The following is a 27212-nucleotide window of genomic DNA, read 5'->3' on the forward strand; positions in this document are numbered from 1 at the left end:
TGCTGCTTTCTCTTCCTCCCCACACCAAATCCATCATGCTGAGTGTATTTTAGGACTTGAGACTGAGGGGCTAGCCTTGCAAATGTGTTTGATTAATTCCACTGGCCTGGAATTAATCAGTCATTTCAGTACACAAATGAACGGTGTCAAGTGGAGTGCCCCAGGGGTCGGTCCTGGGGCCGGTTTTGTTCAATATCTTCATAAATGATCTGGAGGATGGTGTGGTTTGCACTCTCAGTAAATTTGTGGATGATACTAAACTGGGAGGAGTGGTAGATACGCTGGAGGGCAGAGATAGGATACAGAGGGACCTAGACAAATTGGAGGATTGGGCCAAAAGAAATCTGAGGTTCAATAAGGATAAGTGCAGGGTCCTGCACTTAAGACGGAAGAACCCAATGCACAGCTACAGACTAGGGACCGAATGGCTAGGCAGCAGTTCTGCGGAAAAGGACCTAGGAGTTACAGTGGACGAGAAGCTGGATATGAGTTAGCAGTGTGCCCTTGTTGCCAAGAAGGCCAATGGCATTTTGGGATGTATAAGTAGGGGCATTGCCAGCAGATTGAGGGACGTGATCATCCCCCTCTATTCGACATTGGTGAGGCCTCATCTGGAGGACTGTGTCCAGTTTTGGGCCCCACGCTACAAGAAGGATGTGGATAAATTGGAGAGAGTCCAGCGAAGGGCAATAAAAATGATTAGGGGTCTGGAACACATGACTTATGAGGAGAGGCTGAGGGAACTGGGATTGTTTAGTCTGCAGAAGAGAAGAATGAGGGGGATTTGATAGCTGCTTTCAACTTCCTGAAAGGGGGTTCCAGAGAGGATGGTTCTAGACTATTCTCAGTGGTAGAAGAGGACAGGACAAGGAGTAATGGTCTCAAGTTGCAGTGGGGGAGGTTTAGGTTGAATATTAGGAAAAACTTGTTCACTAGGAGGATGGTGAAACACTGGAATGCGTTACCTAGGAAGGTGGTAGAATCTCCTTCCTTAGAAGTTTTTAAGGTCAGGCTTGACAAAGCCCTGGCTGGGATGATTTAATTGGGGATTGGTCCTGCTTTGAGCAGGGGGTTGGACTAGATGACCTCCTGCGGTCCCTTCCAACCCTGATAGTCTATGATTCTATGAACTAGAAAGCTGCGTGTCCATTATGATTCACTTTTAATTGCCCAAACTTAGAAGAAATGCCTATTGGGAATGTTGGAGGATTGAGGAGATTTTAGCAAATGAAATCTGTTGCCTTCCAGTAAATCACCTAGTCTAAAGCTGCAATAGTTTAGCTGTTTTGGTGAGGAGGATTTTTGTCTTTAAAAATAAAGCCCTGAGTTGCATATCAAATTCACAGATTGAAGAAAGTAATAATGTAATTGGGTAAGTGTCTTTGAAGAATGGATTCTGTGTTTAAAACTGGTTTTTGTGATTGCTGAAATGCTACATGACTTGAGTTATCAAACATTAACTTCCCATATGGGGTGGAACCTGTTTGTCATAGTGAATCTTACAGTGCCTTATGACAAATAAAACAAAACCAACAAAAAACCCACAGTCCACTCACAGGTTCCACAAGAAACTAGAGTGGGTGATTAGACTTATTATCCTGGTCAAAAATTGGTAAATGATGCTGGTTCATAGTTTTCAGTATAACTTGCTTGGGTGTGCAGATATTCATAGCTCATCAGTATAACATAAGTGGGACAAAACTCGCCTCTAGCTTGCCTTAATACTTCGCTCTTGCAATAGTGATCATAGTAATTTGTAACTCCATACTTGGTCCCTCCTAAACATGCTGCTGCTTGGAGTACAGTGTTACCAGCCAGAGATGGGAATGGAAGACTTATTAAAAACAAAATAAATTAGCCTGCTGCATACAAGTAGTGATCCTCTAATTTCAGTAGCTTTTGTACAATTAATCGTTGCGACTGAGGAAGGAACCTAGTCTCTAAGGGCATGTTTACTTTGCAGCTGGGAGCAAGCCTCCCAGTCCACAGACTCTAACTAGCGAGCTAATAGTAGCTGTGTAGACTTTGTGGCTCTGGCAAGCCAGCCAAGGCCAAGCCACTCGATTGCCTACACTTGAACTTGGGTGTCCAGGACGAGTCTCCACCAGAGCTGCAGCATCCACACTATTTTTGTAGCACTCTAGCTCAAGCCCCACTAGCATGAGTCTGTCTGCCCAGCTGGGAGGCTTGCTTCAGCTGCAGTGTAGACATACCGTAGAGCAGGGGTAACCAACCTGAGCCTGAGAAGGAGCCAGAATTTATCAATGTACGTTGCCAAAGAGTCACAGTAATACGTCAGCAGCCCACCATCAGTTCCCCGACCCTGCTCTCAGCACCTCCTGATCAGCTGTTTTGTGGTGGGCAGGGGGGTGGGAGGGAAGAGAGAGCGAGGGCATGACAGGCTTGGGGGAGGTTGCAGGAAGGTGGGAGCAGGGCCTGTGGCAGAGCCAGGGGTTGAGCAGTGAGAACCCCTCCCTCTTCTCCCCCCTCCCCCTCCCGGCACTTTGGAAAGTTGGTGCCTTTAGATCCAGCCCCGGAGCAGTATATTAACTTTTGAAGAGCCGCATGTGGCTCCGGAGCCACAGGTTGGCCATCCCTGCCCTAGAGGGTAAGGGACTGCTTTAGGATACCTGCCTAAGAAGGGAGCAAGGCGTGTGCAAATTCCTTGCTTCAGTTCTTTTTGCCTCTTTAACAGGGATTGCGGGCTTTGCTCACTTCCTGTTGAGCTAAGAACTTTCACCAGATAGATCTGACACCTCTCTTGCTCTTCTGCCTCCTGGTTTCCTCTTATGTGAATGGGGGAGTGGGAGAAGAGATTCTTGATCTATAATAAAAGGAGTACTTGTGGCACCTTAGAGACTAACCAATTTATTTGAGCATAAGCTTTCGTGAGCTACAGCTCACTTCATCGGATGCATACCGTGGAAACTGCAGCAGATATTATATACACACAGAGATCATGAAACAATACCTCCTCCCACCCCACTGTCCTGCTGGTAATAGCTTATCTAAAGTGATCATCAAGTTGGGCCATTTCCAGCACAAATCTATAATATAGACACAAACACACATTCTGCTAACACTGAGTATAAGAGCTATTGTGGTGCCATACAGTTTGCAGTGGGTTTTTTGCAGGTCCCGGAAAGCACACAAACCTATTGAGGACACTTTCCCTTTATTGCCAGTATTTCGGGTACCGTAATACCTGGAAAGTAACCTGGATGCTTGACAGCCAGCTTCCCAGGAATTGGAGAGTTGGTGTTGCTGAAGAAATGCATATTACCAGACTACCTTACAACTTACAGGCATGCTACCACATTCTGTTGCTATAGAACATAGCACTATAGAAACGGGGGGAGTACCAGACGTATTAGGATGGACCAAGGGTGAGTTTTGCCCAAGTGTGGTATGTTGGGCAGCTCTGAAACAGTTAAATGGCCTGCATCCATGAGCAGCACGTTCCACCAAAAAACATGCCTTGCCATTGAACCAGCTTTTTAGTGTGTGGTGACAGGAAAGCCCCACCTTTTAGCTAGCTGCTCTTAGCAGTATTCAGGAAGTTTGGCCTATGCTATTCTCATATCTATTGTCTTTGTATTTTTGCATTAAAAGGGAAATCTAATCTTGGGTAACATTTGTGTGGAGGACATTGAGTCAACCTGGCTGTGTGCTCTTAAGCAGTCTGGTGAGAAAGCAAAACAGAAGTAGGAGCTTCAATAGTCCCTGCTTTCTGAACTCTCATGTCTCTCCCTGATCTTCAGAAAGATCTCTGGGACTGAATATTTCAGAGTTCTTGGGCTGCATGCAGAGTAACCTCTTGGAGCTACCAAATGGTGAGAGACGCACTCCAGGAATAAGCAGCACACACTTGATGAATGCACATTTGAAAGAGGGCAGTTGGAAATGTTGCTATTTCCTGTAATGCTGTTACTACTTGTCCTCCTTTGATGTGATCTTCTACTACTCAAATCCTCGCTATGTAATAATATAGTGGGGCACAGAGGAACAAACAACAGCGATTGTGTCCTTCTCTTCTCTGGTGTGGCCTGTTTTCTCTCATTCTGTTCTGGGTTTTCAGTCCCCATTTCCTCCCCTCTTTGGAAGGTAGGGCAATGAGAATTTGACCCAACTTCTAGGCTACACCTAGCTTATAGTGTAGGGGTGAGAGTCCCAGCTCATGTAGATCTACTCATACTAACTCTTATCTGAGTTTGCATGCTAAAAATAGTAGTGTAGCCAGGATAGCCTGGGCAGCGGTAGCATGGGCTGGTTGTCTGAGTTACATACCCGCAGGGTTTGCATTGATTTGTACTCGGGGCAGCTATCCTGTGCCACCGCTTAGTGCTGCCCATGCTGCTGCAACTACAGTACTATTTGTAACGTGCTAGTTCGATGAAAGCTAGTGTGATTTTTTTGTCTCCGAAAGCTCGGAATCGCACTCCTAACTCATAGTATAGAGGTAGCCACTGTTGCGGGTCTGTGTAGAGCAGAATTTCAGGTAATTGTTTTGCTACTTCACAGTGGGTCCTCCCTGATTAATCACTGACTTTTTCATCTTTCTGGAGGAGCTGTACCAGTTTAACAAATTGAGACCTGTGGTGGTTCATCCAGGGCCTACCAGTCTCCTGTTCAGATCTCTTCTCCAACCTGCAGTGGTGACCTGCCTGCTCTAAAGCACAGCCACCACCTCTCTGCAAGGTTTGTGTTGGGAGCAACTCAAGCCTCAATCAGTCGTGCATGTGCTAATCACCATGGATTTGGGGCACAACAGGGCTCAGCACAGGGTCTCCTCATTAAGGAAGGAAGGGACAGTCCCAGTCACCAAAGCCTGAAGTACCAGTACAAGTTTGCGAAACAGCAGGTAGGAACCACTGGATTAACAAATATTACCAGCCAGTGCACTTCTGATGCCCAGAGCTCCTTTTAAAATGCTTGCCTAGCTGTTCAGTGTGTGGTCTGTCTTTTTTAAATTGCAGTACATAGTTCACATAGAAACCCAACAGTTGGGCATCTTTGTCTGGCTTCAAAAGAGTTGAGGAATAATTTTCCCCTGTGACTCAGACTGCACTGCAGCTGTGGTGCACGCATGGGGTTTTTTCTTCCTCTTTTAGGTACATACCTTTTTTGTGTGTTTTGTGTTCATTCTGAAGCTCTTCTTCCCACTAGCTTGACAATTACATTTCATAGTGTCTATGAAGGGATTTTCCTTTTAAACTTCTACATGGCACAATTCTTTAAGCAAGTGAAAGGCAAGATTGAGCAAAAATCTGCAGAGAACTCTTTTCAGATGCAAAATGAAGGTATTGATTAATTAAGGGCTTTTACCTTTTGAACTCCCGGGATGCTCTTGTTCCTCTTTCTGACATGTCTTTTTGGATGTTCGATGGGGAAGGACAAAGTGAGGGAGATCCAAGCCTGATCAAAATGAAGCTGATTGTTTGACCTGAGACTAAATGATGGCTTCTATCCTACCAGCTTAGATCTGCTCAGACCCCTGAACTGACTGTTCTTAATTTTTGTGTGCCTTGTGGCTGCAGCTTCTCTGTGGAAGGCACTTACCTCTGCAGCTTACTCCCTGCATATCTAACAGAGGCGCACCTGCCTGAGCTGAGTTCAGCAGAATGGTATTGATTACAGGTAAAAGGCTGTTGGGAGGCGCTGGGTTTTTTTAGTCTTAATCACAAATGCCTTGAATGACAATGCAAAGTTCAGTTTTCCCTTTTAAATGTGCTACACTGACAAGACAGCAAATTGGCTATGTCCAGCAAAGCCAAATATGTCAGGTACTGCTATCATCACTCTTTATCACTATGTAGCTTGTATAGAGATTTGTGCATGCTAATAAACTGAAATACATTGAGTCATGAGACATGTACCTGTTCTAGCAGCAGCAGCAAAGGAAGGACAGTGCCAGGTAGTTTTTTTGCAAAATACAAGCCCTCATGAAACACTATTGTGTTTTTAGGTTTTTGTATTTTAAAAAAAAGTCAATGGAAGTTTTCATTAAAACATTTCCGTTCTGTGTTAAAATCCTAAACCAAGCTACGTGATCTCATGTTTGAGAACCAGAAAGTGAAACTCCTTTTCTCTTCTGCAATTCATTTAACTTGGTCAGTAAAACTAGATGGTGGAAAAACTGGATGTTTGAAAATTGCTTTTTCTGACAATTGAAGGTAATGGAATTTGAAAGAACTGACTCCTGTGCTAACAATTTCCCTTTTTAATTGAGTTTGAAATATTTGATTTTTGAACATACTGTGTGAGCCTTTCCTAAAAACTGTATCTCCTCGTATTAAATTAAATACTCTTTGAAACATTTTCTCACCCTTTTAAAAAGTGAAGGTGTGGATGTTTTCATGTCTGGAAATTGGAACAGCAGTCCTTAAACTCACTTTGTACTTAACTGTTGCTTTCAGTTGTAGCTTTAGTGTATCTATAAAGGAGTGCCATCCTTTCTTCTGGGTATGACTGATAACTAGTAAAATGGCAAGCTAGTTGTATGGGAAGCTTTGATAACAAAAGGATTTCCCAGTTGGGCATCCTCTTCTAGCTATAATGCTGCAGTACTGTGAAAGGATATTCCAGCCAGATTCATAGCATGTGGATGCTTTTTAGCTGTGTAAGTTGAAACACAAGTACAAAGTTTAAAGGGTGGTGAAGAGCATATTTAACAGTTCATCTCATAAAGCCAGCCTTCATTGCACACAGACCTTGTAGTTTTGTTTCCTGAAACTGAAATCAGCACAGCTGTATAAACTGGAAGAGCTGTCTGGGTAGGTGTATGCAAATCAGCATGCCAATCCAAAATTGCTTCAGAATCTATTTCCTGTTAGTAAGTACCTTCTCATGCTTGTATAGGCTTTCAAGAGGTTATCTAGCTCTTCTCATTGGCTTGTCTTCATTTTCCTTCCCTGAAGCCCTCTCAGTTAGATTGTGATTTTTATTATTGTTTTTTAGGTCTTACTGTTTTTGGAAAGTGCTCTGGAACATTTTGTGCATTTGGCCCTCTGCAAATGTTCTGTTGGATTGATTAAGCTGAAAATATGAAACCTAGCCTCTCTGATGCAGTGTAGTGCGGGGGAAAAAATGCTGAAACAATAGTTTCTAAAGGGAATTTTCTTCAAAATAAAGCATGTTTTAAAAGAAATCAACTGGAGAGGACTGCAACAATATTCTGTATTGCTGCTCCTATCGCTAAATCAAGCCCCCACGTGATTTCATGCTTTTGCTTACATTGCTGCTCATTATGTTAAATAAGGTGATTCTAGGAAACCACCTTAATTCTCTAGAAGTTTGGGTGCAGTTCATTTGTGGGTATAATCCCTTAGTGTAGTGTTCTTGTAATTGTTTGTAATTATGCAGTGATCAGAGGCTTCTTTTTATGAATCATATCATCTATATCTCCATACTGTTTGCCCGTAACTTTTCCCTTCCTCTTATCACTAATACTTGTAAGACCACAGCAGGACCCTGTTGGCTGTAACTTCGCACTCAAGTCCTATGAAATTACTCTTGAAGATTAGCTGCTTGTAGTACCAGACAAAGCTTTTCCTTTCTAGTGCAATGTTTTACAAATACCTGTCACTATTTTAGTAACTCCATTCAGTGATTAGGGAGGCTGTGGGTATGTCTACAGCCACTGTGCACTGTAGCACCATAGTGTAGATGCTTCCAAAATTGACAGATGTAGGTAATCCACCTCTGAGAGGCAGTCGCTAGGTCAATGGAAGAATCCTTCTCTTGACCCAGCCATGACTACACTGGGAGTTAGGTCAACTTACCTGTGGTGCTCAGGGTGTGAAACTTTTCACAGCCCTGAGCAACATAGCTAGGTTAACCTAAGTTTTAGGTATAGACCAGGCTTGTGTCCGAATGGGGACTGCCATCTGAATTGAATTAACATTGTAGTTGGTGGTAGGGTAGGAGGTTGTGCCTCATGAAGTAGTTTAGGATTGAGTAAATCCATGTTCTGTTACAAACTAGTGAAAAATCAGACTATTTTAAAGCTGTTTTAAGGTAACTATTGGTTTAATTCTTACTGTGGTTTAATTAAACAGTTTTAAAGCAACTGTTCAATTATCTGAACTTTTAAAAATAATTGTTTTAAAAGCTTTCAGTTAAATTAAATTGGCTTAAGATATTAAATAAACCACAAAAATTAAACAGGTAAAATTATCTTAAGCAGCTTTGAAGCAGGTTTTCTCCCCCCTCTCTCCAAAACATTCCTAATGGGAGTTGATTTTTTTCCCCCCAGTCATCTCAGCATCCTCATGAGGCAGATGGTAACTTGCGTTTTGCTGTTTAAATTCTTATTTTGGGCACTTACTTTTAAAATAGCTCGGTTTGTGTTTTTTAACCACCACATTTAGTTACAATCTTCTGTACCACATTTCAGTTTGCTCTAGGTGTCACCTGCAATGTGGCCATAAGGCAAGAAGGGTCTTTCAGTTTGTTTTTTCATGATGACTGCTGTGCACAACCAGAATTCATACATCAGAAACATACTCTCCACTGTGTGCCTTCAAGATATACTTATGTTATAAATATTCCTTTTGAAGGAGGCTAACTGGTTAAATTAGAGAATTCTGATGTGCGTGAGGATGTTGTTCGCTTTATCCATGTGAGTCTCACATATGGTATTGAAAAGTGGGCATTCCAGACACACCAAGTGCTTCTCCAAACCAACATGAAGATGGAATTAAGGTTTAATACTCAATCTATTTCCAGTGTTCCAAAAACAGTGATGTAGAATATATCCTTATTAGACAGCCCAAGCAACCAGGAAGTCTCAAACTCCTCCTTCCCTCATGTCCTCAGAGCATCAGAACTGCTTGCATCTGAGCTGTAGCTCACGAAAGCTTATGCTCTAATAAATTGGTTAGTCTCTAAGGTGCCACAAGTACTTCTTTTCTTTTTGCGAATACAGACTAACACAGCTGTTACTCTGAAACCTGTGATCACATGGTAATTCAAAGAGCACTGCCTTTGTGAAGTGGTGAGACTTGCAAATGATTTCATAGAGCTGGGACAGCATGTAAGGGGAGATGACTGTAGGGGGTGAGGGATAAGAGTTGGTAGCTTCCAAAGCTTTGGAGGAGAAAAGACAGGCCAAGAATGAACCAGCAATTATCTCAGAAAAGCTTTTGCCACATGTGGAGTGTATACGCCACTGGAAATAGCTTAATACATTTTTAAGAGCAGGAAATATGTTCTCCCTAGTTTTAGTGGAATTAAGTGCCTACACTAGAGGCTGGCTCATTGTAGCTGCTGCTACTGTACTGCTACACAATCAGTACAGCTGACTCATTTTGATTTAAGTTCGTTTAGAAGCGTGCACATGTATGTGCAGGTGAGATTTAAGTGCAAGCCAATGGGATGCTGCTTGAAACTGAAGTTTTAGACTCCAGCATATTCAGTCATGCACTGCAAAAGATCGTATGATGGCTGGTGTGGAACTATAACCAGGAAGTGGCAGAGATGGTTTGGTTTCTGTTTTTGTTTTTTTTCCCTTCTGGGTGCATAACATTACTTGCAAGGGTATGTAGATGTTGATTTCATAACTGTGGAAGACCGATTCCTATTTTATTCATTTTCTGTAACTGTTTCTCTTTCAAGAGGCATATTAAGAAGCCTATATAAAGAGTTGCTGTATTGTACATTTCAAATTTAAATGGTCCTATTAAAGATGCACAGCCCACAGCTGTACATGTTACAGATTTACAGTTTGTTTGTTGGTTGGTTCTTTTTTGTTTAAAGACATAGCTAACTGTGAGCAACAGCAGCATTTAGCGTAATGCATTTGCTCAACAACCCTGAAATGTTTACTGCAGGGGTCGGCAACCTTTCAGAAGTGGTGTGCCGAGTCTTCATTTATTCCGTCTAAGTTAAGGTTTCGTGTGCCAGTAATACATTTTAACGTTTTTTTAGACTGTCTATAAGTCTATATATTATATAAGTAAACTATTGTCGTATGTAAAGTAAACAAGGTTTTCAAAATGTTTAAGAAGCTTCATTTAAAATTAAATTAAAATGCTGATCTTACACCGCCGGCCCGCTCAGCCCTCTGCCAGCCTGGGGTTCCGTTCACCTACGCCAGCAGCAGGCTGAGCAGGGCCTGCGGCTGGGACCCCTGCTGGCAAGGGGCCAGCAGCCACAACTCCAGACTGGCAGCGGGCTGAGGGGGCCAGCAGCTGGGACCCCAAACCGGCAGCAAGCTGAGCAGGGCCAGCCCACTGCCAGTCTGGGTTCCGTCCACCGGCTCCTGCCAGCCAGGGTCCCAGCTGCCGGTCTGGGATCCTGGCCCTGCCCACATAGAGTGGGTACCTACCTTCTCCCTGGTTCTAGCCCATTCTCTTCCTCTCTCTCTCTGCACTGAGCTGAGGGTGCGAGTGCACTGAGCACAGGGCTGGGGGTGAAGGAGCAGGCTGGGGGTTGGTGTGTAGGGTCTGGCCAGGAGCTAGAATGAGGGAGGGAGCTCAGGGTTGGGGCAGGAGGTTTGGGTGTGGAGTGCTTACCTGGGCAGCTCCCATTTGGTGCGAGGGGTGCAGGTGGGAATGTATGGGTAGTGCAGAAGCTCCTGTTTGCTGCTCAGGGTGGGGGGGCTGGGTGTGGGGGGTGCAGGAGTCAGGGCTGGGGGCATGTGAGGAGGGTGCAGGAGTCAGGGCAGAGGGCTGGGTGTGTGTCAGGGCAGAGGGCTGGGGTCGTGGGGCCATGCTCCGATTCCACCCACGGCCCCGTCCCCACCTCTTCTCCGCCTCCTCCCCAAAGCATCCAGCCTGCTGCAGCTCTGCTTCTCCCCATCCCTCACAAGGGCCATCAACTGATTGGCGGCAGGGAGGGAGAGGAGGGGCAGGAACCCAGCATGTTGGGCGAAGAGGTGGGGGAGGGGGAGCTCGTCTGCTCTGCAGCAGCAGCTGGCAGGACCAAGCTTCTTCACCTGGCCCAGGGGGTGGGCAGGATTTTTAATGGCACGCTGCTGCCTGCCGGGGTCCTTGTCTGGATTCAGCAGTGGGCTGAGCGGGGTCGGCAGCTGGGACCTGGCAGGCAGCAGCGTGCCGTCTTTGGCACGTGTGCCATAAGTTGCTGACCCCTGGTTTACTGGGTGTTCAGGGTGTGAGGCTTATTTAGAGCCATTGTTTCACTTCCTGCTTATTTTTTTTCTCTTACAACTCTCCCTCCACCCTGTAATTAAATTTAACCAACATATTCATACAGTAAACCTCATCCCAATAACCAGATTAGCATACAGTATTCATAAATCAGAGCAGAGCAGCACCAGATTGTGATGCTTCCTGGAAGTACCCAGGGTTGTGAGTAGGGTGACCAGATAGCAAGTGTAAAAAATCAGGGGTGGGGGTGGGGGTAATAGGTGGCTATATAAGAAAAAGCCCCCAAAATCGGGTCATCTCGTCACCCTAGTTGTGAGAGATCTCACTACCACCTGCCCTCAGTGTGAGGAAGCCTTGTCTGTACCTTACAGGACTGGAGGTTGGCTCCCTGACTCCACCAGCTACATGCAACACAAGTACTCCCCTCTCGGCCTACACGGGCTCCTTCTGCAGGCAGCAAGAGGCACACCCCAAGCCTTCCCTGCATCTGTAGAGTGTCCAGCCCTGGCTCCACTAGACACTCCCAGAATTCCCAGATTCTCTGCTCCCAGTGAGACACACCTGATCACCATATTCCCTTCATATCACCACTTTGCACAACACTTAGATATGTTTGTAGTAAAAACAAAAAGCTTATTTAACAAAGCATGGAGATTCAAGTGATAGCAATAGAAATATTTGAAAACACCTAGTTACATGCAAAATAAAATCATAACAGGCATACTAGGACCTAGACTTCGTTAACAGGACATTTTCCTGTCTGATGAAGTTTTGCTCACCCAAAGTCTGTCTTTCTCCCAGTCCTTAACAACCAGGTTGGCTGCGACCCTCCGTTCATAAGACAAGAATGCTGGCAGCTTGTCCCCTAGATCAGTGGTCTCCAGAGTGGGGTACGCACACCCCAGGGAGTGCGTGGCAGGAGGAGCGCCGCCGGACGGCACTCCGCCTTTTTTTTTCCTTTTGGCGGCAGCTCTGCATGCCTGCAGCAGGTCTTCCCCTCTCCTTTCTTCGGCGGCACTGTGGGGGTGCACGATCCAAAAACTTTGGAGACCACTGCCCTAGATCAGGGGTTCTTAGACTTCATTGCACCGCGACCCCCTTCTAAAAACAAAAATTACTACACAGCCCCAGGAAGGTAGGGACTGAAACCTGAGCCCTTTTGCCCAGGGCTGAAGCCCTCAGGCTTTGGCCCCGGGCAGTGGGGCTCTGGCTTCGGCCCCAGTCACCAGCAAGGCTAAGCCAGCCCTGGCGACCCCAATAAAATGAGGTCGTGACCCACTTTAGGGTCCTGACCCACAGTTTGAGAACTGCTGCCCTAGATGAAGGATGCAGGGTGTTTGTCTGCCTCTAGTTACAGTTCCAACATTCCATTGTCTTTATTCCAAAACAGCACACCCCCTGCTGCTTGTTTTTTCATGTGGAAAATCTTCTCTGTAGCTTTTGCAATCTTTTGATTAAATAAAGCAGCCATTGTGAAGCACACAATACTCAATTTGCATATAGCCAGACAGATAAGCATTTCCTTCCTAAAAGCAATTCATTTATCATCTTTTGGAGACCAGCCCCAATTCACAGGTCTTAAGAACATATTTTCAGTGCGTGTGTGCGTGCACGTCCGTGCATACATTTCACAATGGTTATGATCGCTGTGACACAGGCTTTCAGCAGAGACCTTACATGCTGCCCTTTGGTGAACTAGTATATAGATATCAGATCCAGGAGATCCCAGTAACCCTTTTGCATGACTGTGCCCCCTTCCAGTTGGCACCAAGAGGTCCCTGGGTCACACAGATACTTCCTCAAATTTTCAGCACTCGTATGAGACGTCTCATCAAAAAGTGACTAAGAGAAACGGTAGTGCCTGACCCTATGAGAAAGGAGACATGCAGCATTGTGCTATGCAGCAGCCTGTCACCAGAGCAGCAATAGGTAGTAACAAACACATATCCAGGAGCTTACTCCTGCGTCAGTCTCCAGTGCTTTCCTGTGAGGAAGGTACCTATCCTTGAGGCGGTAGTTGCCTCTTTTCTTCTTTCTTTTCTTTTTTCTTTTTTCTTAACATTTTGGAAACACTTGCATAGCTCATCATGCCAGTACAATCTTCTTGAGTTGGGGAAAATTGCAGTGCCTCATCTTGATGTAAGCATACTTAAAGCAAAGGATACTTGGCTCAAGATGAAGCATTACATGCTGGGGTCTGTAGTTTAGCCCAGAGCAATGGCTCATGGAAGAATGAAACTGACTATAGGCCGTATGGTAGAGAGTAGCATATATTTAGGCCTCCTTCTTTAATATAATTCTAAAATCCTATGCAATAGATCTGACTGTGTTGGGGACAAACACATTTGTTTGTCATCTGGTTTCTGTTCCTTTGTTTAGTGTGTCTTGGCTTTCTGCGTCGGTAAAGATTTTCACTCTAAATGTGGTCTAATCTTCACGTAAAAAAAATTTACCAGTAACTGGCAGCAACTATCTTCTTAATCCTTTTTTGCGCTGTGGAAAGAATGAGTTGAGTGAACAAAGCGTCATAAACCCATTCTTATACTGCAAGTGTGACATGGTGGTTACACCCCCACAGGTTTATTCTCATGGTTCTTATGGCACAGACAAATATTCTCTCACTAGCAGCCTGCCCTCCAGAGATGCTCCAAGCCTCTTGTTAATGTGGTGGTTTAAATGCTGTTTTAAGCCCATGCTTGAACTATCTGACAGAAAGCTCAACGAATGTTCCTCCAGTTTTCTCAAGTGATCCCCAAGTTTATCATTTCCCTTTGTTTAACAACTTCTTTAGTATTTTCTCTGTGGCAGAATAAAGAACTGAAGACAGGATAAAACAAACTTCAGTTTCTGGCTGTGTTTATTTGCTGTGTTACTAACTTAGTATCCTAGATCTTAGAAACAGCCAGATTTATTACCACATATGCCTAATAGCAAGTTTTAAAAATCTTATACTTTTATTTTCTTCCTTCTTTCCTCAACCTCAAAACAGAAAAAGGACTTTTCCTTAAATGAAGACTAATCAACCTGAAAAATCCAAATTCTGAAGCTGAGCTGTTTTGCATAAGCAAAAAAAACCTCCTACAATGAGAACATCCACTGAACTGAAAAATCATAGCAGAAGAGGGCTTTTTTGTTTGTTTGGGTTTTTTGTGTGTGTGTTTCCCCCCCTCCCCCCAAATTTAAAATTCCTTAGTTGAGACCAGGCATGGAAAGATCTTATCCCCAAAAGAGAATCTCTCTCTGAAAGTCTTAAGTATACGGAAGAATAGAGGGGCTATAGTGAGTGTCCGTATAACCTTGACTATAGCATTAGCTACCTGGCAAAAAATGTAAGCTAAATATATATTTAGTTTAAAGGGTAACTGGGATTTTAATTCTGACTTCCCTTAAGGGGATTTTTTACAGATGCAACCTGAGTGGTGTATTAACTCTAAATTTACATAAACTGTAGTAAACCTTGGATCTCTGGAGTCACGCCTGTATAGCCTTTCCTGTCACATAAATGGGGCTTTGACTTGTGCTTCTTTGGTTCTCTACTGATTTTTGTCATCAGGGCAGTTCTTGTTAATCTGGTTTATGTTTTGAGTGTGGAAAAAGGTGACAAACTGTTGGCTGAATTCACAGGTATGATGATATCACATCCTTGAATTTAATTGGCTGCACTCTGTAATCCACAGGTGTGATGTTTTGACCTCCGTGTCTATTTGATGTTCCTCCTTAAGGTAGTCTTTAAGTGTGTGCATGCAAGTGTGCTGTTGTGCCTCTCCAAGTAGCTAAGGAAGCATTTGATTTATCCCAGCTGTCTAGTAGTCAGACTGCTGTTTCTTTGAGACATTCTTAAAATCAGCGACTGTCTAGCAAAACTGGTTTACCTGAAATCTGCTTTAACATCTCCAGATGCTGCAGTCAGTCTGGGTGCCTTAAAGGAAAGAGAAAATGTAAGCGCTGTTTTTGTTGCCTTCATGTAAAATATGAGTGGATTACAGCCAAAAAAAGCTCTGGCTTAGATACTCTAGCCTTTTGACACTTCACATGGAAATCTTTCTGCGATATCTCCCCCCTCCCCCCAAAATGCAGATGAATTCACATGGTGGAATTCCTAAACATTAAAACAAGCAGCAACTTTTGCTTATTTATTTCTCTTTTATTCACTTCCCCTCTAATAGTATAGAGATCTGTCTTCTTCACTTGCATTTTTCTTCTCTTCTTGTGTTGTAGATTGGATCATTCTTAGACGACCAGAACTCTTTTAAGATGTGCCATGGAATGGTAGCACCAAAGAGCAACACAGCATCACCATTTGCCTTGACTGGTCATGGATTATTTCTTCCGTTAGTTATCTTCAGTACTTTCATCTTGGAGGGACTGGCCTCAGGTAAGTAAAACCTTTTACAGTACCTACTTACTGTGTGTGCAAGGTAGATGCATTTTAAAATACACAAGTAGCAAATTTTTACCTACATAGTGTTAGGCAAAATACAAGAGACCACTTCTTCATATACAGAGATCTTATAGTCTCTGTTCCCCTTCTGTTTGTGATTGTGCTTTTTTCGCTATCCTAGATGATCATATAACATCTGTGTGGCAGCTACAGCTTACATGGAAAAATACTACTGGGAAGGGCCTTAATGTATTTTTAGTGCTGCAAATGTGATTTTAAAATCTGGAAAGAAAGTAGAGAGCCAGCACCAAATGACCAGCCAATGCTCTGCAGACTGCAGTTTGGGATCAATTGATTTCATTTTGGTCTCTTATTCGGTAACTTCTGACATGTCACTTGACCTGCTGTTAGCCACTTTCCAGCTTCTCCCCCATTCATCTCATCTCTCTTCTTGTCTCTTGTTCTTGATGCTCTTCTGACAGAAGTGTGTGGTGAGAGGTGCAAATGTGGACAAAACTGGCTGATGGAGAAAGTGCCAAACAATACATCACTTCCAACCCTTGAGGGTAGAATTTGTATAGGGAATGCACAAATAAGACACACACACACTTTATATGTATATGTATATTAGTGTGTGTGTGTGTGTGTGTGTATACACATATATACATGCACCAGGGCTCACTGATGAATTAACATTGTATTGCATTTACTTACACACACATTTATATTTATATATTTATATTTATATAGTGCATGTTGAAAGCTAATAACCTCTCTGTATTACTAGCCTTCTTGAGATGCTTTTTGATATGCGCCACAGTGAACATCTGCAGTGGTGACCACTAGAATGAGAAATATTGGGAATGGGGGAGAGGAGGGTGTTCTTGTTCCTGTACAGCGATGTTAAATAAGACTTATTACAAAAAAGAAAATGTGTTGACTTCTAATAATTGCTCCTATGTATGGCAGTGGCTTCCTGCTGGAAATGAAGTATAAATTCCAAATAAGTGTTAAGCCTAATTATAATTTATAGTCTAGTAGCACCCAATATGTACTAGAAGCCGTACACCCCTGCACTGAAAAGGTTACAGTTTTAAAGACTAAAAACCTGGGATGAGATGTGGGAGAAGGATGCAGCATACAAGCAAAGTAGTGTAGGTAGTGGCTGGTGCTAGTCTTGTTAGTGGTTCGTGGCTTTTAAAAAGAGCGAATATTCAGTTTCTCTCTAGGTTTGGGGGAAGGACATTATGGAGTAGAGGTCGGCACAAGGAGGGGTTGAAAGTCAAAAGGAATAGAGAAGGAAGGGAAGAAGGGAACAAAGAGGGTGAATGAGGTCTTGAGTTCAGTAGCTGGAGACAGGATGATATAAGCATTGCAAATAAAAGTTTAAAATCCGCAAAATGTGAAGGTTGGAAGCTCAATTCTGGGCAGGGACTGTCACTTCCTCTGTCTGTACAGAGCCTAGCAGTAGTTATCTGTACAGTGCCGGTCAGCCTGAGCCTGAGAAGGAGCCAGAATTTACCAATGTACATTGCCAAAGAGCCACAGTAATATGTCAGGTTTCAGAGTAGCAGCCGTGTTAGTCTGTATCTGCAAAAAGGAAAAGGAGGACTTGTGGCACCCTAGAGACCAACAAATGTATTTGAGCATAAGCTTTCGTGAGCTACAGCTCAAATCCCTCCCTCCCCCCCACTCGGGGGCTCCCAGCGCCTCCGGCCCACCAGGAGCCCCATTGATCAGTGCCTCCCCCTCCCTCCCTGCATCTCCCAATCAGCTGTTTTGTGGCATGCAGGAGCCTTGGGGGAAGGGGGAGGGGCAAGGGCATGGCAGGCTTAGGAGAGGGGGTGGGAAGGGGTGGAGTGGGGACAGGGGTTGGGCAGTGAGCACCCCCTGCACATTGGAAAGTTGGCACCTGTAGCTCCAGCCCCGGAGTTGGTGCCTAGACAACAGAGGTGGGCAAACTATGGCCTGTGGGCAACATCCGGCCTGCGGGACTGTCCTACCCAATCCTTGAACTCCCTGCCCGGGAGGCTAGTCCCCGACCCCTCCCCTACTGTCCTCCCTCCCCCGCAGCCTCAGCTCCCATGCTGCCAGTGCTCTGGGCGGTGGGGCTGCAAGCTCCTGCCGGGCAGCGCGGCTGTGAGAGCCACTGCTCGGTGTAGTGTATTAAATTGCTCCCCGTAGGAATGTGCTACTTACTGAGCGCCAGCACTGGCCGCTGTAAGTAGTACACCATAAGTAGCCCATGCCTATGGGGAGCGATTTAATACCGTACACCTGTGTAGGAAGGCTGTGCTTCCCCAAACAACCTGGCCCTGCCCCCTTACCATGCTGCTCAGAGCACCAGGACTGACCGCTGTAAGTAGTACACTGTAAGTAGCACATTCCTACAGGGAGCAATTTAATACACTACACCAGCCCACCTTACAGTTTCGGAACCTTGATGTGACGCTCAGGTCAAAAAGTTTGCCTACCCCTGCTATACAAGGAGCCGCATATTAACTTCTGAAGAGCTGCGTTTGGCTCCGGAGCCACAGGTTGGCCGCCCCTGGCCTAGCACAATGAGATTCTTCTAGATACTAGAAATGCCAGTTATAAGGGATGCCCAATTGCTTCTGGAGGTGGATTTGGCTAGAAAAGCCTATTGATGTTGGGAGCTACTGACAAATGAGGAGCCCCTCTTGTTGGCGCATCTGGCCTTTTCTGGTGGGGAGGGAGCTGCTGGGTTCGAGAGACAGACAGGAATGGGTGACCACTATCTACGTTAAAATCTGTAGTTGTAGATGGAAAAGACCTTTTAAAATCATAATCCATCTCTTTCCAGCCCCTCTACCCCCAATAATAACCCAGCATAGACTCTGTAGCCACCAGCCTGTCAAGTACTCTGTGATCTGGGACCGAAGCTTCACCATCCCTGAAACTCCAATTGCATATTGAAACATCTGTAATTGAGACTGTAATCTGTATGCAAATGACCACTGCTGTACAGGGCTGCTGAAAGGGAAAAGTCAACCATGACACTGTTAAGCTTTTACAGTGTTATTTTTCAGAGATATCTAGTTGTGTGTTACACACAACAGCACTAGAGAGCATTCAACTACCATGTCAGAAAAGCCTAGAGTTGTCCTGAATTGTTTCCCTTCTTCCACCCAGTACTCTGGATTAGTCTACAACAATTATCTTCTGTCCCAGATGGATTCATTTTTGCCCAGGTATGAAATGGTGAGAAAACAACCCAGGAGAAGAGTTTTTTTTATCAAGATAGGTTTGTATTTCCTATGGGAGGAAAAGAATCTCGTGTTTTGGGAAATGAGTGTTTCCAAGTTCAGATGCTTTGTTGCAGTAGTTCTTGGTTGAGATCTTGGTGTCAGATTTAAAAGATAGTTGCTAGGAGGAGAAGGCAATGTGGCACATAACCAAGGGAGTGCACTTGCAGCAGCTTGTCAGTTGAGTCATGCTAGTGAGTGAGTCTGCCAAGGAGCTGAGATCCAGAGGTATAAACCATGAATACAGGCAAATCAGTTGGGAAATCATCTCTTCCTCCCCCTGCTCCTCTTTCAAACTCCACTTAGTTCACATAAATGCTCTGGAGGAACATGGGGGTGTGTCAGGGTATAAGCTCTTGCTTCGTAGAGACTCCTGTGTTAAGACTGTCTTGAATGCAGAGCTACAGCCACATGGGTCGCAGCTGCCACAAACAGTACAAGAATTGCCTTGGTTGTCTTGTTAGAAATGTAAAAACAATGGGCTTCGTTCTGGTCAGAGAGATTGAAGGTAAAGGCTGTGGCTAGTGAAGTATTAAATGTAACAAATGTATATAGGACTGTGTAATGTGTATAATAATGTAGAGATTTGCTTTGTATAAGCTGTAACCTACATTATTTCAGCAGCCCGTAGGTTAGATATTCCTGCTCGACAAACACTCATTTTGCTTGCCATGTGGGTAGATGCAGAGGACAGACCCATTTCCAGTCAGCTGGTGTCTGGTCTCTTCTTTGTGTGTTAAATGGATATTATTCATATATGGATTTTGAGAAAAATCCTCAGTATTGTCTCAAGCAATCTTTCTTAATATCCTTGATGTGCTTCAAGGTGAAGGTGATAAGTTGCTTAGTGACTGAGGATGTTGCAGTGTCTGGGGAAAGCAGCTTTGAACTTTCAGGGCTTTCAGTCAAGTGAAATTCAACTCCAGCAATACCCTTAACACATAAAACAGTACAACTTGGTGCTGATAGATTGGAAGCCATGCTCAATCAATCAGAAGAGGGGGATATTCAGAAATATCTATCGTACTTCACAGCTCCATGTCTTTGGCTTTGAGGGAAGAAGAGTGGACTCCTAAGGATACTCTTTGGGTTTATAATAGGGAAAGTCTCTTCTCTTTTCTGCTCTTTTTGTATCTGTGCTCATACTAGCAAGCTCTCAAAGTCTCAATGAGAGAAGATGGTGGAGGTTGGAGACAGAAAGAACATTCTGAAAATAGGGGCCAGAAATGTTGCAGTTGAATTCCTGTCCTAGCTGATTCCATTTCCTTGTAGGATGCATCTGTACTGTGGCCAAGATACTGTGTGTGTGTCATTGACTAGTCACTAGTGAAATATGCACTGTACAACAAGCTACTTGTTTTTAAGGTCACCACTTACAATTGTATATTCAGGCTCAAACACCTAGGAACTGAGAAGATCCCATTCCTGTATGTTGCTTCTGATGCAAACATGACAAATGTGATGTTTGCTGTGCTAAGGCCTATTCAGTGCTAAGGTTGCTCCATGCAGAGGCTCTTGGATACTGCTGAGTGATGTTTGCATCCCATGGAACAGCTAGCTCACTATTCCTGCTCTGTCTTGTGAGAACACTCCAAGGCACTGAGGGATTCTGTTTGCTTTATATACATTCCAGAGGAATAGCAATCTGAGGATTGCTTTTGCCTCTAGAATTATGCTAGATTAAAACATGACATTCATGTAGTTGTGGGTGAATTATTTAGTGGTTGTGATAGCACTGGCTAGACAGACAAGTGATTGGGCTGATTTTGTAGTCATCTAAAATCCAAAGAGGGGATATAGCACCTTGGAAAGAGAAGGAAAACTGGCAATGGGAAAAGAAGCAGAGGAAGGGAGGAGGGTGGGCGGTCGATGGGGTGTCTCATGAAGGAGAACACACAAATTGGAAATACAATGCAGAGGATTAGAGTGTATAACAATGGAGCCATTGGTCACGCATGCATGATGGTAACAGTGCAGTGTTTATAGTGGCTTGGTTTATGTGGAAACTGGTCCATATGGAACCAGAACTAGACCACTCAAACATACTTTTGGTGATGAATCAAGCAAGACTTCGATTTTAGTAGAATTCTGTTAAACTGAACCAGCCACACAATTTGTTGGGTCTTGAAAATTCAAATTGGAAGACTTAATAAAACCATGATAGCGATCCTTTGTATGTGAGCTGATTTGTAATTCTTGCCCCATTCTAATGAGAAATGGGGAGTGGCTTAAATAGGTGCCTAAGTGCCAAGGCTCCTACCTCTTTGTTTGTGAAGCACTTTAAGCTCTTCAGATGAAAAGTGCTGTAATAGCACAAAATGTTAACTTGTGAGTAACTCAGAATAAATAGTGTATCCGAACACACAGAAATTAGTGGTCTGTAGGGTGGCATGATCCTTTTTTTACTCTATTCTTTTTTGTACCCAGCATGCTCAGGCTGCTGCAACAGGCCTCTGGTGAGGCACCCCTGAAATTGAACTGGCAGCCGCCTGAATTCCTTCCTGAACATCAGTAAACAAGGTTGTCACTTGCTCCTCCCTTCGCCTGTTCAGGGAAGAGGAGGCAAATGATGAGGTCTCTGAGACTGACCGTCTGTACTTCCCAAGAGTATGTTATAAGTGGTGTGTGTGTGTCTCCCCCAAAACCCTTCAACAGGAAAGTTGTGAAACTTGGAACTGTGTATACACAATCTGTGGCAAGACTATGCCAATTAGGAAACCTAATTTAGATTAGTAAAGAGAACTGAAGGATAAGAAGAAAATAGATAAGAAACGGTAACTATAAATTAGCCTTTAGAACTAAGTGTCCAATTCTGACTCACTCCTGAGGAACCTGCCGCTGTCTTCTCAGTTGGAGTCTTCCTTTTCTGGTCTCTTGAGGCTTTGGCTTTTACTATATAGCAACTATTGGCCTGTTCCCAATAGTTTAATCTGTATTTACAATTTTTAATTTTGGAACATTAGTGACCATATGTCTTGTGTTGTGAACCAGTCCTCTCCAGAGTGTGAGGGGGTGACCTTCACAATGAAGGCTTCACTGATTTGTAGCTGATCTTTAAGGACTGTCTGTATGCAGCTGCTTTTGGCAGAAGAAGGGAAAACAATGCTCTGAGGCTGCACAGAAGATGGGGGTATGTGAGTGGTAAGGACAAATTGAGGCAAAAACCCTTTATTTCCTTTAATCTAAGCAAGAAGGGCAAATTGCCAGAGGTGCCAGGTTATGTAGATTAACTGTGGGTTGTTGCTTTTCTTTACTGGGGGTCAGAACTGGTCTTTCTGGTTGAACCTTTCCCTCATGCAAATTACAGAAGGTTTGTTATTATGGTAAGTAGATAAATAATTGAGCACATGGCCTGGTCTCTATTGGAAGACAGATTTTTGACATAATCCCTTTCCCCACCAAACTCTCATTAAAACCTGAGCCGCTCTGCCTGAAATTTCTCCTGATTCTTTGTATGTAGGGTCCAAAAAGATGGTCTTATTGCCCGTCCTGCCATGGTGTTCAGGGAGAAGGAGTGGGAAGGAGGGGAACATAGAATGGGCTCCTCAAATTCTTAAGTTTGACTTAATAAGATATTTAAATTCTTGCCCCCAGAGTAGTTGGCTCAGCTGTAACTGCTGGCAATACCTATGCTGGCTGAGGATCCTGCCTCTCTACACTATCACTGAGCTAATGAGATCAGGACCAATGGAGCCAGCCTGTTAGGGCTCATGAAATCGAGAAACTGGTACTCTAGAGGGAGGCATGAAGGCTTCCCTGTCCATTTTTTTTTTTTTTTGTCCTGGTTTTCTTGTGAGAAGATGGTAAATCAGAATTGCTTTTTCCTTGATGTTCTCTGCAGACTAGGTTGAAGACACTCATCTCCCTTGTAAACTTTTTATGCAGAAGGAACGAGGAGTACTTGTGGTACCTTAGACTAACACATTTATTTTGAGCATAAGCTTTTGTGGACTAAAGCCCACTTCATCAGATGCATGCAGTGGAAAATACAGTAGGAAGATATAGATACACAGAACGTGAAAAAATGGGGGTTGCCATACCAACTCTAACGAGACTAATCGATTAAGGTGGCCTATTATCAGCAGGAGAAAAAAAACTTTTGTAGTGATAATCAGGATGGCCCATTTCAAACAGTTGACAAGAAGAATATGCAGAGTAATCCTGGCACTTGGCCCAGACTCTTAGTTATTGAGCACTGCAGTTTGAAAACATTCTCAAGTTTGGGTTTTTCTGGAACTTGTGGGACCATATCCTGCCATTGAAACTCAAAACAGGGTAATCCAACTTGGACAACTTTTTACATGTAATTTGGTCACTCCCCTGTCACTTCTCTCCCTTTTTGATGCCTGAATTGCCTCTTCTGGCAGCTGAAGCGCTGGGTTTATGATAAGCCTGCTTGCAACAGCAGGGGACTGGACTCCATGACCCAGGAGATTCTTTCCAGTCTTACATCCTACGTTCCTATGTTTCAAGTAGGATAGATTCCCCCCCACCCCCCCAAAAAAAAGTTGGCCTCTTTCTTCCCAATTACCTGACCGATTCTTCCTCTTCCCCAGTCCCCCTCCTTCCCCTGATCTCTTTAAGCTCTCTGAGGGTGGGTTAAGCACTAGCAGCACTGCTAGTGATCCCCAACTCTACAGTGTGGCTGTCTCAGCTGGGGAGAAACACTTGGGTCACCAGATCAAGACTTAGCTTGCGTCTGCACTAGGAAAATTGAAACCTAATGCTAAAGGCTGTAGTGTAGTCAAGGTTCAAGTATCTTTACCATAAGTATCAGTCTCTCTCAAAAAAAGCAAAAAAACCAAGAAAAACCTGGGAGAGCTTTCAGACTTCTTTTCCTTTACAACCAGCCTTTCCCCTCAGGCAACTGAGCCTCTGGTTGCACAGGGAGCTGGGCTGTATCTGGAGAATGAATGAATTGCAGCTTGAAGCACTGAAAGGAATGCTATGGAAGCTTTGGAAAGGGGAGTGAGTTACACCTGTAGGTACAGCAGCATGTTAGAGCACTGGATAGAGTAACTGTAGGGTACACTCCTTGGATCACACTGAAATCTGTTGTATCTAAGCAGAAAGAGAATTCATGGGCTGTGCAGTCTCCATTTGTTGGAACAGTTAGGTACTGTTAGAAAGTTAAGAACCTTTAGGGGAGGGATAGATAATAAGATGAAAAAATGTCAGAATGTCATTATATAGTACGCCCACACCTTGAAGACTGCATTTCTGGTCACCAAAAAGAAAAGGAGTACATGTGGCACCTTAGAGACTAACCAATTTATTTGAGCATAGAGACTAACCAATTTATGCTCAAATAAATTGGTTAGTCTCTAAGGTGCCACAAGTACTCCTTTTCTTTTTGCTAATACAGACTAACACGGCTGTTACTCTGAAACCTTTCTGGTCACCCTATCTCAAAGATATATGTTAGACTTGGAAAAAGTACAGAGAAGGGCAACAAAAATTATTAGAGGTATGGAACACCTTCCGTATGAGGGGAGATTAAAAAGATTGGTACTAGTCAGCTTGGAAAAGAGACCACTAAGGAGGGATGTGATAGAGGCCTATAAAATTAGGGGTGGTGTGGAGAAAGAGAATAAGGAAGTGTTAATAGACAGGTTTAAAACAAACATAAGGAAGTATTTCTTCACACAACGCAGTCAGTCTGTGAAACTTGATGCTGGGGATGTTGTGAAGGCCAAAACTATAAATGGGTTCTAAGCCTCTGATTTCCAGAAGCTGGGACTGGATGACGGGATGGATCATTTGATTAAATTGCCTTGTTCTGGTTTGCTCCTTCTGAAGAATCTGGCACTGTCGGGAGATAGGATACTGAGCTAGATGGACGATTGGTCTGACCCAGTATGGCTGAACTCTTATGCTCTTTGTGTGAGGGAAGGAGGGGGATGAGTGTGTTGGAGGTACGGAGCTGAAGAAAGAGGTTGGGAAAAGAGAGAGAATGCTTTGTCACAGAGCTTGTGCTGCCAGCATTTGAGGAAGCTTTCTCTTGTGCCTCAGTGTTTTTTCCATATATGGGAGCTGCCAACAGGAAATGCTTCAGTGCTATGTACTTGCATGACTCCCTTCTTTGCAGTCAAGATGTTCATGGAAGCAAAGGAATGCTGCGTTTGTGTGAACTGTAAGACAAAAAAGGTCTCGGGGGAAGAGAAGCTAGGGAACGAAGCAGTACAGTAACCAAGGAGCCTTAATTTAATCTTGCATGCTCTGTTTCCTATACTCAGCCAGGCTTATTTCGGTGGGGCAAATCTTTACTCCCTACTTGAGAGCAGAATCGAGGACTGATCTCTGTAGCATAGCTGCTGCTGCTTATTGATGCTTGTCTTTGTATCTGATCCTGTTTTTGTTTCAGCTTTTAAAGCAAAAAGGGATCACCACCCTGTTTAGGCCCCAGAATGCTGCTTTTTTTTTTTTTTAAAGGAAGATAAATGCCATCACTGGAGGATGCCTTTGTGTCATCACAACCAAAGATAGGATTGGGAGTGTGGTGCTGCTGGCACATATATAAAAAGCTAGACCCTGGAAAACCAAGGGCTGCTGCTGTTTCAGTGTGAAGCTGCATTTGGCAGGATCCTGTGGAAAAGGTTTGCATGGTGTCTTGCACCGTTCTCATGAAGGCGGCTGTTTTTTCATTGGCACCAGTTTCTCTCCTCTGTCATCCTCATGCCCCCTTTACCACCTGTGCTAAAGAAACAAATTAAGATTATAAAATGTAGCCGCAGTATTGAATCCATTACTTGGACAATTTTGCATTTTTTTCCGTCAACTTCCACTGGCAAAGGTGTCACATTGCTTTAGCCATGGGTAAAATTTTTCTGGGTTACAGGAAAGCAAATTATTTAAAAGAGGGTCAAAAATAGGACCAAGAATAGATAGTCTCCTACAACGTTAGCTATAGAGATTCACAGCTATAATATGGCCGTAAAATAAGACTGGAGACGCATTTGGAGCTCCAGGGAGAGGAGAGAATAGAATGAAGTTGCAGGAGGGAAACTGGAAAGATAAGATGCTAGGATGGGCAGAAGAAGGGTGGGGGAGGAGTATGTGGAGGTAGAATATAAAAGAAGGTTTAGATTTAGAGTTGCAAAAAGGACCCAATGGTTTGACAAACCAATTAATGGCTCAAAGGGTGAGTAGTGAAATGAAGGGGGTGTTTAGGTGTCCAAGCAGAGGAGTAGAGTGGGAGGGATAAGAATAACATGATGCTCTTGGAAGAACTTTAACACTTTAATGGTTAGGTAAGGTTTACTTCATTACAGCATCATACTTAGGAGAGCTCCCTGCTCATGGTCTCTGCTGCAGCTGCAGTTAACGACACCTCTGTTAGAGTATTGTAGGGATTTTAAAAGTTGATCTGCGGCCTGAGGGTTCATAGTACGTTGTGGAATTAAGGGAGACTCCCGAGGGATGGAAGCCTTTTATCAGTAAAAAGAAAAGGAGTACTTGTGGCACCTTAGAGACTAACAAATTTATCTGAGCATAAGCTTTCGTGAGCTACAGCTCACTTCATTGGTTTTTCATCCTAAGGTGCCACAAGTACTCCTTTCTTTTTGCAGATACAGACTAACACAGCTGCTCCTCTGAAACCTGTCATTATGCAAGGCACTGAATTTAGCCGTATGGAGTGGAAATCTATCAGCTTCATGAAAACCGATGAAGTGAGCTGTAGCTCATGAAAGCTTATGCTCAGATAAATTTGTTAGTCTCTGAGGTGCCACAAGTACTCCTGTTCTTTTTGCGGATACAGACTAACATGGCTGCTACTCTGAAACCTTTTATCAATAAGCAGCACAGTGCGGTGAGAATACTGATGACTGGAGCATCTGCTGTCAGCTGCCTTTGTAAGTGCCCTGAAATCATTGGTGTAGATCAGATTGGGGAGGGTTTGAAATGCATGGCCATGAAATGAAGGGGGTGGAGGGGGAATTGTGAATAGAAGCCATTGCTACATTTGGAGGGATGCTCTCTACTTTTCAGAGAGGTTTCTAGGTTTTTTTTCTTGCTCATATTAAAAGTTTTGAAAATAGCTTTCTGACTTGCTTTTTTGGGGTCCCTTTTCTATTTGGCCACCATTGTGACTTTGTCTGCGTTGGGGAGTTTTTCAAAAGAAATAAGGAAAGAAAATAAAATTCCCACTGGTCCAGTGGGAGCCTTAGTGTAGACAAGTTAAAACTGTCAATGTGGTGGTCTGAAAACTCCAACAACCACTGAAACCTTGTCAAAACTAAGGCTCCTGCTAATGCTAAATTTCCCCAGCGTAGACAAGATCTGTATGGGTTTTCAGTGGAGAAGGGTCTTTCCTAATGCAATAGGGTGAGGGGAAAAAGTAACACAAACTGTAGTGGCCTACTTTCCTGGGTGCCAGCACCACCAAAGATGTGAGCCAGGAGAATTGTGTTCTCTGCTGCAGAGGGAGTTCTACCTGGAACTGGCTTTTGGTGTGTT

At 43.9% G+C, this 27212-nt stretch overlaps 1 protein-coding gene across 3 annotated transcripts in view; it reads left to right on the plus strand.

Moving 5' to 3' along the window:
* The window catches only part of SUSD6 (sushi domain containing 6), a 137759-nt gene that overhangs the window by 61740 nt on the left and 48807 nt on the right, over positions 1-27212 (plus strand). For all 3 annotated transcript variants that reach the window (XM_084629895.1, XM_084629896.1, XM_084629897.1), the window contains exon 2: positions 15327-15483. In XM_084629895.1, the coding sequence (XP_084486021.1) occupies positions 15327-15483 (157 nt within the window). The remainder of the gene's footprint in view (positions 1-15326; positions 15484-27212) is intronic.

This window comes from Lepidochelys olivacea (assembly GCF_965140295.1).
Source record: "Lepidochelys olivacea isolate rLepOli2 genome assembly, chromosome: 6".
Lineage (NCBI taxonomy): Eukaryota > Metazoa > Chordata > Testudines > Cheloniidae > Lepidochelys > Lepidochelys olivacea.